Source organism: Carassius gibelio, chromosome B16 (assembly GCF_023724105.1).
Source record: "Carassius gibelio isolate Cgi1373 ecotype wild population from Czech Republic chromosome B16, carGib1.2-hapl.c, whole genome shotgun sequence".
Taxonomy (NCBI): Eukaryota; Metazoa; Chordata; class Actinopteri; order Cypriniformes; family Cyprinidae; genus Carassius; species Carassius gibelio.
This window is the reverse complement of record NC_068411.1, coordinates 10335745-10354419: the sequence shown is the minus strand read 5'-3', so window position 1 is coordinate 10354419 and position 18675 is coordinate 10335745. Positions and strand designations below refer to the sequence as shown.

Here is an 18675-nt window from a genome sequence, read left to right as displayed (position 1 = left end):
GGATACCTTCATTGAAATTCAGCTTCACTGGTTGTAATATCAGCCGTCTCTCTCCAGAGAGCTCCACACAACGCCATTAACATTTCAATTCATTCAGATGTTCTTGAATTCATTTATTTCAGATGTCACACATATTAAACGTATCTCTGTAGAATGCCGTTCACATTGTGTTGGTGCTGTATTTACACATCATGAATAATGCATCTTGCCTTTGAGCTCCAGGCTTCACCTGAGCTTCCTGGATCTTCTGAAACTCTGACCTCCCGAGCCTGAAATCATGAAAACGGTGCACTTTTGAACCATTTGAGTCCATTTTAATTGATCCTAAAGAATAAATGAATGATCAAACAGAATTTCTCCCAGAGAAATCTCACAAGAGCAGTGATGTAGAACACGTGCACAGTTGTTGTTGCTTTTCTTTCTATTTACATGCGTTTACATGTATTTAGTTTTGGCATGTTCTCCATCAGTAGTTAAAGTCAGAGTTCCACGTTTGCTCCCTGGATTCACGTTTAGCAATCAGTTGACCATGTTATGTGTTTAGCATTTATGAATGAATCTTCCTGGAGCATTGTCTGCTGGTCGCACTCCTCTATTCCTCTTCTGTATTTCATTGCTGCTGTTCCACTTGAAATCCACTCGTCTGTCTGTCTGTAGCAGCCTGAGCGGATGGAAATAGTGAGACGATGCTGGAATCGGTCAGAATGACTCCACTAATGGTCTGTTTCTGCTCAGGAGATGTCAATCTGCTGTCTGATGGACGTTCATGCCTCCTAACCAGCTCAAGTCTTCAGCTGAACGTAATGTTGAGTTAATTGTGTTTGCCCTGTTCTGTCAAGGGTTTCTCTGTGTCCTTAGCTCTCTGAAGGTCAGCGGTGGAAGGGAGTAGAGCTCCCACCTTAGTTTTGTGTTTTTCTCATATGTTTTTCTGGATATGTCAGCTGTCACAAGATATTCAATACGTGCCGCCAGAACTGCAGCTGATAGATTGTGCGTGCAGCATAATATGATATTTCTTCAAAAGCAGCTCATTGAGACATTTTTATCGTCCACAGTCAGAAATATTCATATCGCACACCCCTTCCATTGGAAGAAATCGCAGACCGGACCTCAACAGGACCGGGTTTTAGGGCAACAGTACCTCCAAAAATGAACAAGAATGACTCCCAAACTCAAGATAAGGGGGCATAAAAAATGCTCAATATGCTAAATATGTTATGACTGTTTTGAATATAATAAACTAATTCACAAATGGTTCTTAATGTGTTTTGCCTGTGACGCTTATAATATGAAGGATAATGGTGTGAGTGTGTGTGTGTGTGTGTGTGCGTGTGTGTGTGTGAGTGTGTGTGTTGAGGTCAGTAATTGGCTCTGAAGACGCCTGTAGTCTGATGTGTGGCTTTGTGAGATTGATGATATGATCTGTTTTGTTCTGTGTTGCTCAGGGCCGCAGAATGAATCTGAGTGTTAGGGATCTTCATCTCCGTTAGGCTCCGTCTCCATTTTTCTGGGATTATCTCTCAATCCTGTTCAGTGGATTATTTATGTTCATTGTTTCCGGGGCCAAGTGGTTTCAGTAGTTCCTCATGTGTTTGAGAAGAACTAGGGCAGGGTTTCTCTGTGTGTGCTGATGTAGATGAGCAGGTATTGGTGGTGTTTCCACCGCTGGAGTCTCGTAGCGTGTGTGTGTGTGTGTGTGTGTGTGTGTGTGTGTGTGTGTGTGTGTGTCGTCCCCTGATGTTCGGGCCCCTGGAGGGACGGCTGCTCTCTGAATGATTCTGCTGTCGGACAGCTCTATTCCCTGAGGTGACGTCTGATGACACACACAATAGCTCTCTCAGACTCTGACCTGGGAATACAAAGGAAGTTATTCCTGCCGTTATGAATGCGGTGAGGTTTATTGTGAGATTGGGTCATGAGCTCAGCACAGATGAAGGATTCTCCAGTCAGTCTGAGACGATGAACATCTACTGAGGTAGAGAGGGGCTTCATTCACAGGCCGTCTGGATGATCACTGGCTGTACGTTTGGTCAGCATGGGCTCTTACAGCGGTCATCCATCCTCTCCTAATGTTATCCTCTTTACAGTCCAGATGGGGAAGCCAGCCATTCAAAGCCAAGCCAGAGCTCTCTTTCCTGAATCCAATAGCAAAGATACTTTTATTTACTACAGATAATATTAACAGTCTGATCATTTGAGTGTGAAGTTGGACAGTAAGATGAAGGTGAATGTGAGGATGTCTACTTGAACTGAACCTGAAACAATGATTTGCCTGATCACTTTCACTCATTTACTTGTGTTTGATTAGTCACCCGTCTCAGGGCTATTGTAGGAGCATTCAATGTCTTTGGCAACTGCAGGAAAGTAGTAAGAGCTAAACCTGCACGCGTACGATGGCGTTGGTGACGGTAAACATGCCGTTATGGAAAACCTGAGATTACTTCAGTGACACAAATACAAAGAACACGGTGAAGACAAAGCTGTCAGCAAATGAAGCATCACTGAGGTGCTTGAATGTCCTCCGTTAGGGATTGAATGTGCTGTTTGGGAGTAAGAGAGGAAAACTCAAACACACACAGAGCATCCAGAACTGAGCCAAACATCATTGAAGAGCTCTTCCTGCTTCAGATCGGAGAGAACCTGGAAGCTTTCCTCAAATTGTCCCGTTTTGCCTTGTGTTTTACTTTGGGCCATGCTCCAGGTGTCTGATTGTTTACAGTCTTAGTCTCTTCTCAGCCAATATGATCTGCTTGATCACTTGGACATGGGTGTTGACAGTCCATTTATACAGCTTTGTCTTTTGGCTCAGCCTGCTCTGCTCTGGATAAAAGCTACTCTTATAAACTGGGTCCAATTAATGGAGAAGAAGATAATGCATCTCTCAGATTCCCAGCAGACACCGAAGACAAACTCAGCTCTTTGTTCATTGGTCTTTCAGACGGCCCTCTGTGAATACTGCTTGAGGTTTTTCCTGTGTTTCTGCAGTTGGTTGAGGAAAACCCACTCCTGTAGCGGTTTGATTCTTCAGTGATGTTCTGCAAAGGTTCTGAGTGTCGTAGCACTGCAGTGTGGATCAGTTTTTGTCTCTATCTGAGGCTTTGTCTGTTGACTTTCCTCCGTCCTTCAAACACAATGATGAACCACTGGCAGAGCTGTGCTTCTCAGTTCAAACTTCTTTAATTACGCTCTTAAGTAAACCCCAAACAAGCCCCCGTCTCACCGTGCTCCTGCGAGCTATTATCGTGTCTGACCCATCCTCATGGGCGTCTGCTCACTGGCGGGGGTCAGCGTAATTTAGCTGCGTCTCACTCGCGGGGCTCAGATTAATAAATGTAGGGAGTGGGGAGCGTCCGGGGAGCTCTCAGCATTGTCTTTCTGTCACAGGACTGTTGAACCGGTAACAAAGAGTAAAGCGGGTTACTCTCACCAGGGGCCCGTTAGCCCCGCGCTGTGATGAAGTATATTGTCCGTATGTATCGCTGGTGTAATTAATGACAGGCACACGCAGCCACGGCGAGCAGCTTTCAGCAGAAGTAATTAAGAAGTTATTTACTCCAGGTGTCTAATCAGACTCTGATGTTCTGTGCCGTCTGTGTGGAGAGAACTGAACCTCTGGAGCCTCATCATTGAGCTGTTTATCAGTGAGAATAGAGCAGAACAGCCACCACAGGGTCTCAGCTCTGTTCTGACGGGTCACAGGAGCGGAGAACAATGATGAATGCTAATGCTGAAACAGTGTATAGTTATGAGAGCAGAATAAACCGAATTCAACACAAAGGAGAAAACTCTTCCCCTATCTTCTGTTTTTAACCCTCTGAGGTATAGGGGGTGTTGGGGCCTGGAGAAGTTAGTGAAAAGTGAAGTTTTGTGCTCCGCATTTAACCCATCCAAAGTGCACACACACACACAGCAGTGAACACGCACACCCGGAGCAGTGGGCATCATTAATGTCCATCATAAATATATATATATTTATTATTATTATTATTATTATTATTTTTTTTTTTTTTTTTTGGTGAATTGAAAAACAGCATAGTTTGTTACATGATTATTGTATTTATCATGTATGTGCAAAATAAAAGTCTTAAATTCTGTATATACTGACTCCAAGCTTTTGAATGGTATAGTGTACAGTATATTGTTACACTTGGACTAAGACTGGAGTAACGATGCTGAAAATTTAGCTTTGATCACAGGAATAAATTAAATTGTTACATGTATTCAAATAGAAAGCAGTTATTTTAAATAGTAAAAATATTTCACAATATTACTGCTTTAGGAAATGTAACTATGTATTTTGGATCAAATAAATGCAGGCCTGGTGAGCAGAAGTTCAGTTCTTTACAAAACAGGAAAAATTTTTTTTTTTTAACATTTACATTTAATCATTTAGCAGATGCTTTTATCCAAAGCGATTTACAAATGAGAACAATAGAAGCAGTCAGGTGAAGTGAAGTGAAGTGACATTCAGCCAAGTATGGTGACCCATACTCAGAATTTGTGCTCTGCATTTAACCCATCCGAAATGCACACACACAGAGCAGTGAACACACACACACACACACTGTGAGCACACACCCGGAGCAGTGTTCATCATTTATGCTGCGGCGCCCGGGGAGCAGTTGGGGGTTCGATGCCTTGCTCAAGGACACCTAAGTCGTGGTATTGAAGGTGGAGAGAGAGCTGTTCATGCACTCCCCCCACCCACAATTCCTGCCGGCCCGAGACTAGAACTCACAACCCTTCGATTGGGAGTCCAACCCTCTAACCATTAGGCTAACCATTTTTTTTTTTTTTTTAAATAAATGAAAAGACAAGAAAAGGAAAAGTGCTAGTGTTAGTTGGTTAAGTGTAGGCAAAAAAGATGAGTCTTTAGATGTTTCTTGAAAATGAGTAAAGACTCCGCTGTACGAATTGAGATTGGAAGGTCATTCCACCAGCTGGGCACAGTCCAGGAAAAGATCTGTGAGAGTGATTTTGAACTTCTTTGGGATGGCAACACAAGGCGTCGTTCACTTGAAGAGCGCAAACTTCTGGAGGACACATAAGATTTAACCAGTGAGTTTAGGTAAGTTGGTGCCGTTCCAGTGGTCGTCTTGTAGGCAAGCATCAGTACCTTGAATCTGATGCGAGCAGCTACTAGTAGCCAGTGTAACCTGATGAGGAGAGGAGTAACGTGAGCTTTTTTTGGCTCATTGAAGACAACCTTCGCTGCTGCATTCTGGATCAACTGCAGAGGCTTGACAGTACATGCAGGAAGAGCCAGGAGAGCATTGCAATAGTCCAGTCTGGAGAGAACAAGAGCTTGGACAAGAAGTTGGGTGACTTGCTCTGACAGGAAGGGTCTAATCTTCCTAATGTTGTATGAGGCAAACCTGCAGGACCGGGTCGTTGTAGCAATGTGTCTGTGAAGCTTAACTGATGATCCATCACAACTCCTAGGTTTCTGGCTGTCCTCGAAGGAGTTATGGTTGACAAGCCCAGCTGTATAGAGAAGTTGTGATGAAACAATGGGTTAGCTGGAATCACCAGGAGTTCTGTCTTCGTAAGGTTAAGCTGAAGGTGATGGTCATTCATCCAGATAGAAATGTCACTCAGACAGGCTGAAATGCGAGCAGCTACCGTCGGGTCATCAGGCTGGAATGAGAAGTAGAGTTGGGTGTCATCAGCGTAGCAGTGATAAGAGAAGCCATGCTTCTGAATGACAGATCCTAATGACGTCATGTAGATGGAGAAGAGAAGTGGTCCAAGTACTGAGCCTTGAGGAACCCCAGTAGCAAGGTGTTGTGACTTTGAAACATCACCCCTCCAAGACACACTGAAGGATCTGTCAGAGAGGTAGGACTTAACCCACAGGAGAGCAGTTCCAAAGATGCCCATCTTTCTGAGGGTGGACAGGAGAATCTGGTGATTAACGGTGTCAAAAGCAGCACACAGGTCCAGTAAGAGGAGTACTGAGGATTTTGAAGCTGCTGGTTAGAGAGTTTGACTCCTAACCCTAGGATTGTGGGTCTGAATCTCTGGCCGGCAATACCACGACTGAGGTGCCCTTGAGCAAGGCATCGAACCCCCAGGCTCCGCAGCATAAATGATGCCCACTGCTCCAGGTGTGTGTTCACAGTGTGTGTGTGTGTGTGTGTTCACTGCTGTGTGTGTGTGTGTGTGTGTTCACTGCTCTCTGTGTGTGCACTTTGGATGGGTTAAATGCGGAGTACGAATTCTAGAGTATGGGTCACCATACTTGGTCACGTTAGATATAATGAAGAGAGACATGAAAAACGGACATCACGTTGTTTTCATATGGATTACCTAATTACAGAATATCTGTTTTTGGCAGTTTTTTATTTTAAAAGTAGACATTTCAGGCTTTCTATAGATATATCTCTCATGTCTCTTTGTTGAGTATTCACTGAGTTACGGTTCATTTTAATGACGCGTGTCTAAATGATCACCGCAGACCAAGTTGTTCACAAAGTTTTATGTCTTTACTCAAAGAAAACTAGACCCTTTACAGTTTCGATTGATGTATTGCTCTTACCTGTACAATCAAAAAAAAAAAAGTGTAATCTAAGTTCTTTTTGAGGTTATCAGGAGAAGATGCCACAAAACACGTATCCGTGTTTGTCAACTCCGGAGGTTTAATGTCAGAGTGAATTAAACTCCACCCTTTGGTACATTCATTTTGCAGTTCATAGTTGTAATAATACATTGTAACAGTGGATGTTAAGGATATTGTTTGTTTTACTTTTGTACACTAAAGAGTTGTAGTTAGTGGTTGACCGATAGTGGATTTTGCTGATACCGATAGCTAGTTTGGACCACTGGATACTGAATAATTAACCGATAGTTTTAAAAATTGATAGTGAACAAAAACTAAAATAGTGCTTTAAAAAAAAAAAAAAAAAAAAAAAAAAAAAACCTGAACCATACTAGTAGTAGTAGTAATAATCAATAATAATTGATTTGCCATTTCTCAGATTAACGAAGGCCTAAAAAGGTTTTAAATCAGAGCAGAAAGTCTTTAATTAATAATTTCAATCAAAATATGCACTTGAAATGCAAAATAAACATATGCTTCCATTTAAATGAAGTTTATTTTTCTTAGCCTGTTGACAAATATTTGATCTTGATTATAATTTTTCTCATGGTAGCAGACAACTTTGTCATTTTGCATCTCCAGTAAATGTATCTTGTTTCTTGAGTCTTTATTCCATTAGATTTATTTGGTAGATTTATTTGCTTGGTCATAAAATTGTTTGAAATATACTTTTACCAGACCTGCAGAAACCCAGAGCTCCTGGTGATGGCAAGCATCTTGTTCCTGCGCTTGTGGATCTATCGATAATGAGATCACGCAGCACCTGCATTAATACACAATGATGCACTGAATGCTGTAGATCTGCTGAAGTGTGCATGAATCTCAGCTCAGATGGACGTGTGGATGAAAGCGTCTGGTGCTGGTGTGATGAACACAGAGAAAGAGCAGCTCCGACCGGTCCTGGGATCCTGTAACATGACTGAAATACACTTCAAACCCTTCAAGCGCTGCACTTACTGTCAGCCATCTCTGTTCATTATCTCTCACTCTATTACTACTGACGCAACATTCTCCTGGATCTGTGAAAGCAGGATTACCCAGAATGCCGCTCAGCCACACTCTGTGTTCTGTGATTGTTCGGGTGGACGTTTGCTGCTAAATTTGCATCAGATCTCCTCAGTGTTAAACTGTAATGATTCAAACATGATCTCTACTGAATTACACCTCAGTACCACACAACAACGTTTTTTTTGTTGTTTTAATAGAAAGACATGAATATAATTGGTAGTTATTGGAATTAATATCAGGAATGTCACTGTTTTTGTTTTTCTAATGTAGAGAGTGCGATTTATATTCCAGATCATCAATCAGGAAACGATGAGATCAATAAATCATAAATCAATAAATGAGCAGTGATGAGGGTAGACTGGAGCAGACGTGAGCGTGCTCATCAGTGTCTACACATGATGTGGTTGTGTGTTTGTGTTAAACTCTGTTGAGCTTCAGGAGCTGTAATGAGGCTCACAGACCTGGCTCTACCTCAGCTCACAGCGCTGCAGGGAGGAGAAGCTCCTGGACGCTCCTGACTCTCGGCTCTGAGCTCCTGGACGCTCCTGACTCTCGGCTCTGAGCTCCTGGACGCTCCTGACTCTCGGCTCTGAGCTCCTGGACGCTCCTGACTCTCGGCTCTGAGCTCCTGGACGCTCCTGACTCTCTCCTCTGAGCTCCTGGACGCTCCTGACTCTCACCTCTGAGCTCCTGGACGCTCCTGACTCTCTCCTCTGAGCTCCTAGACGCTCCTGACTCGCCTCTGAGCTCCTGGACGCTCCTGACTCTCTCCTCTGAGCTCCTGGACGCTCCTGACTCTCTCCTCTGAGCTCCTGGACGCTCCTGACTCTCACCTCTGAGCTCCTGGACGCTCCTGACTCTCTCCTCTGAGCTCCTGGACGCTCCTGACTCGCCTCTGAGCTCCTGGACGCTCCTGACTCTCGGCTCTGAGCTCCTGGACGCTCCTGACTTGTCTCTGAGCTGCTGGATGCTCCTGACTCGGCTCTGAGCTCCTGGACGCTCCTGACTCTCTCCTCTGAGCTCCTGGACGCTCCTGACTCTCGGCTCTGAGCTCCTGGACGCTCCTGACTCTCTCCTCTGAGCTCCTGGACGCTCCTGACTCTCTCCTCTGAGCTCCTGGACGCTCCTGACTCGCCTCTGAGCTCCTGACTCTCTCCTCTGAGCTCCTGGACACTCCTGACTCTCGGCTCTGAGCTCCTGGACGCTCCTGACTCTCTCCTCTGAGCTCCTGGACGCTCCTGACTCTCTCCTCTGAGCTCCTGGACGCTCCTGACTCGCCTCTGAGCTCCTGACTCTCTCCTCTGAGCTCCTGGACGCTCCTGACTCTCTCCTCTGAGCTCCTGGACGCTCCTGACTCGCCTCTGAGCTCCTGGACGCTCCTGACTCTCTCCTCTGAGCTCCTGGACGCTCCTGACTCTCGCCTCTGAGCTCCTGGACGCTCCTGACTCTCGGCTCTGAGCTCCTGGACGCTCCTGACTCTCTCCTCTGAGCTCCTGGACGCTCCTGACTCTCTCCTCTGAGCTCCTAGACGCTCCTGACTCTCGGCTCTGAGCTCCTGGACGCTCCTGACTCTCTCCTCTGAGCTCCTAGACGCTCCTGACTCTCGGCTCTGAGCTCCTGGACGCTCCTGACTTGTCTCTGAGCTGCTGGATGCTCCTGACTCGGCTCTGAGCTCCTGGACGCTCCTTACTCTCGGCTCTGAGCTCCTGGACGCTCCTGACTCTCTCCTCTGAGCTCCTGGACGCTCCTGACTCTCTCCTCTGAGCTCCTGGACGCTCCTGACTCTGTCCTCTGAGCTCCTGGACGCTCCTGACTCTCTCCTCTGAGCTCCTGGACGCTCCTGACTCTCTCCTCTGAGCTCCTGGACGCTCCTGACTCTGTCCTCTGAGCTCCTGGACGCTCCTGACTCTCTCCTCTGAGCTCCTGGACGCTCCTGACTCTCTCCTCTGAGCTCCTGGACGCTCCTGACTCTCGCCTCTGAGCTCCTGGACGCTCCTGACTCTCTCCTCTGAGCTCCTGGACGCTCCTGACTCTCTCCTCTGAGCTCCTGGACGCTCCTGACTCTCTCCTCTGAGCTCCTGGACGCTCCTGACTCTCTCCTCTGAGCTCCTGTACGCTCCTGACTCTCTCCTCTGAGCTCCTGGACCCTCCTGACTCGCTTCTGAGCTCCTGGACGCTCCTGACTTGTCTCTGAGTTGCTGGATGCTCCTGACTCGGCTCTGAGCTCCTGGACGCTCCTGACTCTCGCCTCTGAGCTCCTGGACGCTCCTGACTCGCCTCTGAGCTCCTGGACGCTCCTGACTCTCTCCTCTGAGCTCCTGACTCTCGGCTCTGAGCTCCTGTCCGCTCAGCTCTCGCTGGAGCTCCATCAGCAAACAAACAGCTAAATGTCCTGCCAGACACTTATTGATCAGTGCTCAGAAATGCATAGATAACAGACTCTTTACCTTTCAGCCAAATGTGTGAAAGAAAACAACAAACTTAAGCTAAAGTAGGGCTTTGACTTCCATTGGTGCTGTTTTCTGTGTTTAGCTGTTGTCTGGCCCAGTGAGCATTTCCATCTGACAGTGTTAAATCTAGAGCAGGATTCCTCAAATCTTGTCCTGGAGGGCCAATGCTCTGCAGAGTTTATCTCCAGCCCTGATCAATCCCATCTAACTCTGATCTTCTGATGATCCTGAAGACATTGATTAGCATGCTCCGTTGTGTTTGATTAGGGTTAGAGCTAAACTCTGCAGGAAAGTGGATCCCAGATCTGGAGTATGATTTCGACAGTAAGAATCACTGAGGTCCTGACACGTGTCGTCTAACCCCAACAGAGTTCAGAATGTCTATGAATGCTGATCCCAATGCATTTTCATTATCAACAAATTCAGTATTCCTTTCAGTCCTGTTAAATGTGACCCTGGAGCACAAAAGCAGTCATAAGGGTCAATGTTTCGAAACAGATGTATGCATCATCTGAAAGCTGAATAAATCATCTCTCCATTCATGTGTGGTTTGTTAGGAGGACAATATTTGTCTAAGATACAACTATTTGAAAACCTGGAATCTGAGGGAGCAAAAAAACTAAATATAAAAAAATCATCTTTAAAGTTGTTCAAATGAAGTTCTTAGCAATACATATAAAATATATATATATATATATTAATTATAAATAGTTTAAATATATATACTTAAGGTGGGAAATTTACAAAGTATCTTCATGTTTACTTAATATCCTAATGATGTTTGGCATAAAAGAAAAATGTATCATTTTGACCCAAACTAGCTATTCCAAAAGTATACCCCAGCGACTTAAGACCACTGTTGTGCTCCGGGGTCACAAATGATTTTTTTAGACCGCCTATCCTGTTCTTTAGTTTTAGCTGAGTAAAAGTCTAAGGATGCTAGTCTAGTAAAATTGGGATCATGTTTGGATTCATTAGTTCATCGGTGAGCAGGTCTGATGCAAGATTTAGGCTCCACTAACAGCACAGAAAGCCATGTGAATAAACACACACTGACTGGATGACACTTTCAGATCAGAAGATGATCTCAGTAGAGAGAAACTACTGCTTACATGTTTGTGGATGTTTTCAGATCAGAAAGATAAAGTAAAATACTGGCTGTTTATAAGAGAGAGACTCTGAATGGAGGATTTAAGAATCTGGCAACCGCAAGCATGAAAACTGATGGTCAGAGTTAGTGTTTAGTGATGTGAGTGTCGTCTCGTCTTTGTCATGGAATAGAAAAGCTTGTCAATTACTAATTTAAGTCATGGTTTTCATTAACAAAATTAACACTTCTAATGATGCAATGAGACTCCAGATCCAGGTCCTATTTCAGAGCGAAATCAAAAGATCAGAAGCAGCTTAATGTTTCTTAAAGTAAGTTCTTTATGCACAGCCTAGCTTATGTTGGTTTTGTTAGTGAAATCTGACGTGCACAGGAGGTTCATCTGGAGCCAATCCTCTCAGTGTTCAGACGTGTGTATGTGTCCTGATATATATCCTGATGATGATGATCCTCTCTCTCCCTCTCTCTCTCTCTCTCACAGCTGTCTGAACGCTTGCACGTACTGCAAAACCAAACACGCCCGAGGAGACCTGGCCAGTTACCCCATCGAGGAGCTGGTGGAGAGAGCCCGACAGTCCTTCCAGGGTGAGTCTGACCTCTGACCCCTCTGATGACCCATATCATCTGTTCTGCAGTCAGAGCATATGAACGTCTGTCTAACATTTACTGTAGTGCCACATGACATGTACGTGTTTAGTTGTATTAATACTCGAGCACTGAAGATCATGAGCTGACAGAGATCAGTGTAAAATCTCTTCTGTTGTTTTACACAGACTCCTCTCAGCCAATCAGAAGCTGTTATCAGTGTGTCGTGCTGTTTTATATGTGCACCCTCCTGTAGTGATACACCAAGCCTCATGGTGAATGACTGCGGAGCACTGGTTATCTGGACGAGTGTCCTCATGAGATGAAGCTGGTGGCAGTGTGTGTGTGAGAACAGACCCGTGGTCATGTGAATCTGGAGCTTTGTTTAGAGCGACTCAGTGTTTGTGTTCGTCTCCAGTCTCCTGTCACACTTCTCTCAGAACAGATCAGTGGCTAACATGGCATCGCTGCCTTCATACAGCATTTAGTTTCTAATGATCATGATGACTGCTTTCCATAACCGCACTTCCTTCTACTTTATTCATTCATTTATTATTATTATTATTGTGAAGTAAATGAATGAATCCGGTTGTAATGGTCAGTTAGTGGGTGATGTAGATGATCAGCTGGATGTCAGTCGTGTCTCGTGGCTCTTCAGTGTTCATCAGGAGGACCGAGAGGACATGGTCTCATGACCAGAGGAAGTGAGTGCTCTCTGAGTGTCAGTAAGTCATGTCTGGGCTGAGCGGAGTAATGTGAGTGAAGGTGTGTGTGTGTGTGTTCTGCTGTGGGTCTGTGTGTTTCTCTGTTCCTCATACTCTCCCAGCAGAAGCACTTTTACTCCACACACTTCCTCATGTGGACTGTGTGTCTGACAGAAACCACAGTCTGCAGCAGATGACCGTGTGTGTGTGTGTGTGTGTGTGTGTGTGTGTGTGTGTGTGTGTGTGTGAGACAGAGCCGTGGGATCAGCAAGCGTTGTGTGCTCTCTTGCATGTTAAACTCTTCACAGTCTTCTTCAAGTCTCCTGTTGTGCAGGTGCTCTGTGTGTGTGTGTGTGTTCAGTAAGTGTGTGAGCAGGAGCTGATGAATCACACAGAGTGTGTGCAGATGTTAGTCACTGCTGAATTAAACACCGTGTCGTGTCATTAGACTGGATGTTCACTCACAGGACGCCGCAGCTCCTGCCACAGCCAGACGAACTCATGATGATATCAATAATGTGTCTGTTCCCGTGCATCATACTGTGCTGTTCTTCTGAATCTCCTCCTGGACCAGCACCGAACACTGAAGCTCAGCCGTGTCACCAAACTGAGGATGTGTTTCATTTGCACTCAACTCTGAGCAGATTTCTATGGCTTTATTCAGATCTGATGAATGAGTAAAGCAGAGTGAGTGGTGTTTCAGAGCAGCAGGTCTGAGTGATGTGAGTGAATGATCTTCACTGATGATCAGAGATCTTCTGACCGTCACGACTGAGGTTTCATATCGCTGTCTGAGGAGACGGGTTTATTTCATCCAGTCCAGAATCATGTGTTGCTCTGAGACGAGCCACAGCAGCACAGACAGACAATACTGTGTCTTAAGATGGAAGTCATTTAATATTAACTTGTGTAAAATCAGTATCACGTTTTCCGTGTTTTTGTTTTTCTGTAAAAAAGAAAAAGAAAGCACTCTTTCTCATGTGATATGCTATAGAGATATTAAAAACATTCATACAGGGGTTTCCCTCTAATTCGGTGGCCGTATTCATAAGGTTTAGTGCCGTTTTTGTCTTTAATTACCGTGGTTAATTACACTGGCCTGCTGTGTGTTAAGATCAGCAGCAATCAGAGTCCATCTGAGACTTCAGAGCCTCGTTCACTGCAGATCTTCATGAATTCATCAGTCAGATCATCTGATCAGCTCTTTGAGAAGATAAAGAGATGCATTGGTTTGGTTTGACTGCCCTTGATCTAGATCAGTAGTTATGTTCAGCAGATATACGGTAGTTTTTGGGAGGGAAGGTTGGTTGTGTAGAATCAGGGACGTGAGCTTCAGTCTGAACAGGATTCCTGATCTCATCTTAGACTTCCAGTGAGAATATATTAGTCTGAATCAAACGACTCCTGAAACACAGTCACACACTGCTCTTCTCACAACTGCACCACTTCTCAATTCATGGAAAATCAGATTAGACACACATACTTCCTGTGATTTTCTCAACATAAAACACATCTGTACTGATGCTGGATCTCAGAAACAGAGCCGTGTCCAGTGCTGGATGGACCAGAATGATTCATTACGTTCTGATTCTTCTTGAACAGAGGCTGATGTGTGGTGTTCTCTCTCTCTGGCTTCTGCTTCATGATCTACATCTACATCATGATTCTTAACCACTCGTCGACCGCATCAGACCCGATGAGCGGAAATCAGTTCTTCAGAAGAGGTGAACTGAGGACTCTCTGTGGGTCGGTCAGTAAATATTTGAGAGCAGATTTCATTAACGGTGGCACATTCATGTAGCTCCAGTGTAGCTCTGTCTGTGACCTTCAGCCTGAGATTGTTTAACCCTCTCTAAGATCAGCACACACACACACACACACACACACACACACGCATACACACAGCTAATATAGTGGGCCGCAGAGCAGCTCATCCATTATTTCTGTCATTTTAGGGCAATTTGTTTTCACTTTGGCACACTTGCGACACTTTTGGAGAAGGTGTAATATTTTTGATGTGAAGTACTTTCACTGTCATGGTGTAATATTGAGCTTTAGTGTGAGACACACATGGGTAGTTTGAGGAGCAGTGTGCCGCACACAGGAGATGCTTCAGCTTCTGCTACGATGCTGTGAACCAGACCAGAGTCTGTGCTGATGCTGGTGTGTGTGTGTGTGTGTGTGTGTGTGTGTGTGTGTGTGTGTGTGTGTGTGTGTGTGTGTGTGTGTGTGTGTGTGTGTGTCCAGCAGAAGCAGGCCTGAAGAGCCACCGTGATCCAGTTACACTGTAATGCATCGTCTTGGATCGTGATGTGTGTCCTGATGTGAATTGGGGGGGCGCTGTCCCGTGACTGTTGTGATAGACCTCTGCCCTGCAAGAACAAAACATGGAAGAACACGCCTGCCTCCTGCCCGCACAGTGACCACTGAGTAGTGCACACTGTCAGCAGTACTCTGGGGTGTTTGTCCCTCGCTGGTGTTCGATGCAGTGGCTCAGAACATGCTCCGACAGCAATCACAGCTGAAGCTTGGTCTCTGTGTGGCACGCACAGGAACATGTGTTCATTAGAGGTCATTAGGTTCTGTCCCAGTCTCAGGAGGTTTGGAGGGTCTTTATCACCGCTGCTGAACGGATCGAGCTCCTGAGTGGTGTTGTGTGAAGGAGATCCCAGTGTGTTCTTGTGAGTGTGTGAAGGAGGTCCACGTCTCTGTCCTGATGGTTCAGTCATGTCAATAACTCAAGTTTCTCCGCTACCAAAGCTGTCCTCAGAAGAGTAGATAAAGATGGTCTGGACTGCTGAAACCCTCCCTGCTCCTCTAGAGCTGTGTTTGTGTTTATCCGTGAGTCAGCAGAATCACCTCAGGCAGTCCGTCTCATGAACACTTGACCATTGACGTAGCACAGAACACTATTTATTAGGGGTGTAATGGTACACATCACGGTTCGATACGTCACCATTGGAACATAAAGCCTATAATGTACACACTAAATAATAGTTTAGCATTTAAGAACATCGCAGATATGGAGATATTATGGAAGATTTGGATTTGTGCCGAATGAGAAGGATACACGCGCACAAAGCTCCATTTCACAAACAGCTTTACAGTAAACTCCATCGTCAGTCTGAGAGAGACGTGTTCAGAGTCACATGGTCACTGTCTAGTGGGCTTTTTCAAGTTCTTCTGCTGGCGGTCTGTTATCAAACAGCGTTGTGTTGCTGTGAGCGCCCCCTTCTGGATTGGGGGTGAATTGCCTGTATTCGTTGTAAGCCACAGGTATCGTTCCACCCCTGCTATTTATATTTGTACATAATATACTTGTACACACTTCTAATACCATCTTTTTGTGTTTTGTGTATTGTTGTTCCCCATTCACTTATTCTATTGTCGTTCTTTTTATTTTCTGTGTCTTGTCCTGTCTCTGTCATTCTGCGCTGTGGAGCTTCTGTCATCAAATCATATTCCACATGTGTGTAAACATACCTGGCCATAAAGCTCTCGTTTTCTTATAATACATGTTTAATGTTCATTATATGTGCCTTATCTGTACGCTGGAAGTTTCTTTAACCAAGACAGGTTTTTGATGCGTGTAAGCATTCTTGGTCCTGATTCTGAGATGATGTGCACGCGTCTTCAGGTGCTTGACTTTCTCTCCCAGTGTCTCTGTGTGTTAGTGTGTTGATTTTCTTCAGTTTTAGCTCTGTTCTGTGTTCTCTCTCGCGCTGTGTGAGCGTGCTCCCAGTCTTCTGGTGACCTGGCTGCAGTCAGTGTGTGCTGAAGCCACAGATCCAGGAGCATGTGTCAGCAGAACAGTCAGAGAGGGCTGTTCCTCCCGCTGTGGTGGTGTTGAATGGGCTGATTGTGGGTGATGTGGTAATCTGTGCCAGGTGGCCCTCGAGAGTCACCTGCTCCTCTCCAAACACACCTGATCCTCCTGGCCTCCCCTCAATCACTCGTTCTCCCCATCTATTGAGAGCCGAGAGCTCTTGTGGGAACCGTTCATCTGACTGAACCGGTGGTCTTCGGTTTCACTGCCAGTCGTTTAGCTGCTGCTGTTATCTAAAGTGATCTATAACACACTTTACTTGTTGTTGCATTGGACCGTGGAGAGAGGACAGGGCAGCACTGGATCAGGATCCAGACACCTGTCACAGTGTCATATGATGTGATTTACATTTATTCTGTCTTTTTGGAGTGTTACAAGCTTTTGCCGCAAAAAATAAGATCTGTAAAGTTGCAAAGACTAAAGTCTCAAACCCAAAGAGAGATACTTTATAGAAGTTAAGGGGGGGGGGGGGGGGGGTGAAATGCTGGTTTTCACTCAATCTCCTGTTAATCTTGAGTACCTATAGAGTAGTACTGCATCCTTCATAACTCCAAAAAGTCTTTAGTTTTATTATATTCATAAGAGAAAGATAGTCTGTACCGATTTTTCCCAGAAAAACACGAGCAGTTGGAGGCGTGACGTGTGGGCGGAGCTAAAGAATCACGAGAGCCAGTAGGCTTTTGTGTTGAGAGCGTTTGGAAGCTGTGACATTACCGTGAGGAAAAAACCATCATCCAAAACAAACCATGGCTAACAGTCAGATTCAGTCGTTTATTTATGATCCAGAATCAGATCCAGAGGCTGAAACTGAACGAGAGCAGCAGCAGCAACGACTCGCTCCGAGCGGGGCTCGAACCCGGGTCTCTGGCATGGGAGGCGGACACACTAACAAGGAGGCAGAGATATTTGAAGCAGTTTTACTCACCGCCTGCGGTTCCAACACATGATCGTGACCCTTTTTCGTTGGGATTGCATCATCCTTAAGAAATAAACGATGTGCAAATCCGGCGTCAAACTGGGCTTTGTTTGTAAAACAAGCATCTTCGAAATGCAGGGAACAAACACAAACACTTGCACAACTCCGTTGATGCTCTGTAAAAATAAACTCCATCCACTGGTCCCTTAATGCTGTTTCTCTTTTGGTAATCTGTGCAGGGTTGTCTTGCCCTGGCAACCAAAAACACACTTCTTTTGTGACATTTGGCGACGCTCTCGCTCTGATCAGTGAAGTCTGTTGTGCTCTCAGTGCTCTGCTATACGGGAGCGTGCGCTCTTCCGGCAGAAGTGCCTCAGGACCCATATAAGGAAATTCAGCTCCATCTAACGTCACACAGAGCCATACTCGAAAAAAACTTTCCCAAACTTGTGACAAACCGGAAGGAGTATACGTGTGTGTGTGTTTGCTGGTGTTCTGACTGGGACACACACATCACAGTATATGATGAGAGGCGTAACATTTCCTTCACACACTTGAGGTGTTCACCCAATCACAATGCACTGGATAGCTGGCCAATCAGAGCACACCTCACTTTTCAGAACGATGAGCTTTACAAAAATCGAAGCGTTTCAGAAAGGCGGGGAATAGAGGAGAAACAATAGTGTACAGTATGTGGAAAATAATGTGTTTTTTAAACTTAAATCGCATAAACATTTCATTGCACCAAATACACAAAATAATGTTCTTTTTAGCAACTTTATATGACCCCTTTAATGTTAATGACATCATGTAATCAAAAGTGCTTGCTTTCCTGAATATCAGCATTACTACAAATGTAATAAGAACGAGCGCTGTGTGAACAAAAGCCAGAACTAATGCAGTAAAGAGTGTGTCATAGTGATGATGTGTGTTATCACACGACTCTTTTACCAGGTGTTTTGAAGGAAGATCGCGAAAGATGTTCATGATGAAGAAATATGTGCAAACTGTAATGAAGCAGAGATCAGTTAGTTCCTCACTCTCCGCGCTGACACTGAGATCGTTCACCAGCTTCAGTGAAAGTATAACGTGCCTAGTGTTTTCGACTCCTACATTACACGTCACGCCCTGATGTCACGTGTCGTTACAGGTTGAGTGTGAACGCACACACAGATTCCAGGTAATCACTGGCAGTGTGAACAAAATCTAGCGACCCGCGAACAATTGCTGGGACACATTACCCGTGTATTTTCAGGAATCTCAGTGTGTAAGGGGCTCATCTGTGAGAGGGATCCTGATCACCGCGGGGCCTCACAGGGTCTGAAGTGTCAGACCGGCCCCTGGCCCCTGTGCGTTCACATTTCAGCTGCTTCTGCGTGAGAACACAGCATGAGGATTAGTTGTGTCGTGAGGTCAAGAGGTCAACAGCACAGGCGACCTCAGGGTCTGCTGCACTTTGTGAGGGGCCAAGTCAAGAGGG

At 45.3% G+C, this 18675-nt stretch overlaps 1 protein-coding gene across 2 annotated transcripts in view; it reads left to right on the top strand.

The window, feature by feature from the left end:
- The window catches only part of cdkal1 (CDK5 regulatory subunit associated protein 1-like 1), a 186017-nt gene that overhangs the window by 67680 nt on the left and 99662 nt on the right, over positions 1-18675 (top strand). For both annotated transcript variants that reach the window (XM_052579496.1, XM_052579497.1), the window contains exon 8: positions 11646-11749. In XM_052579496.1, coding sequence (XP_052435456.1) covers positions 11646-11749 — 104 coding nt within the window. The remainder of the gene's footprint in view (positions 1-11645; positions 11750-18675) is intronic.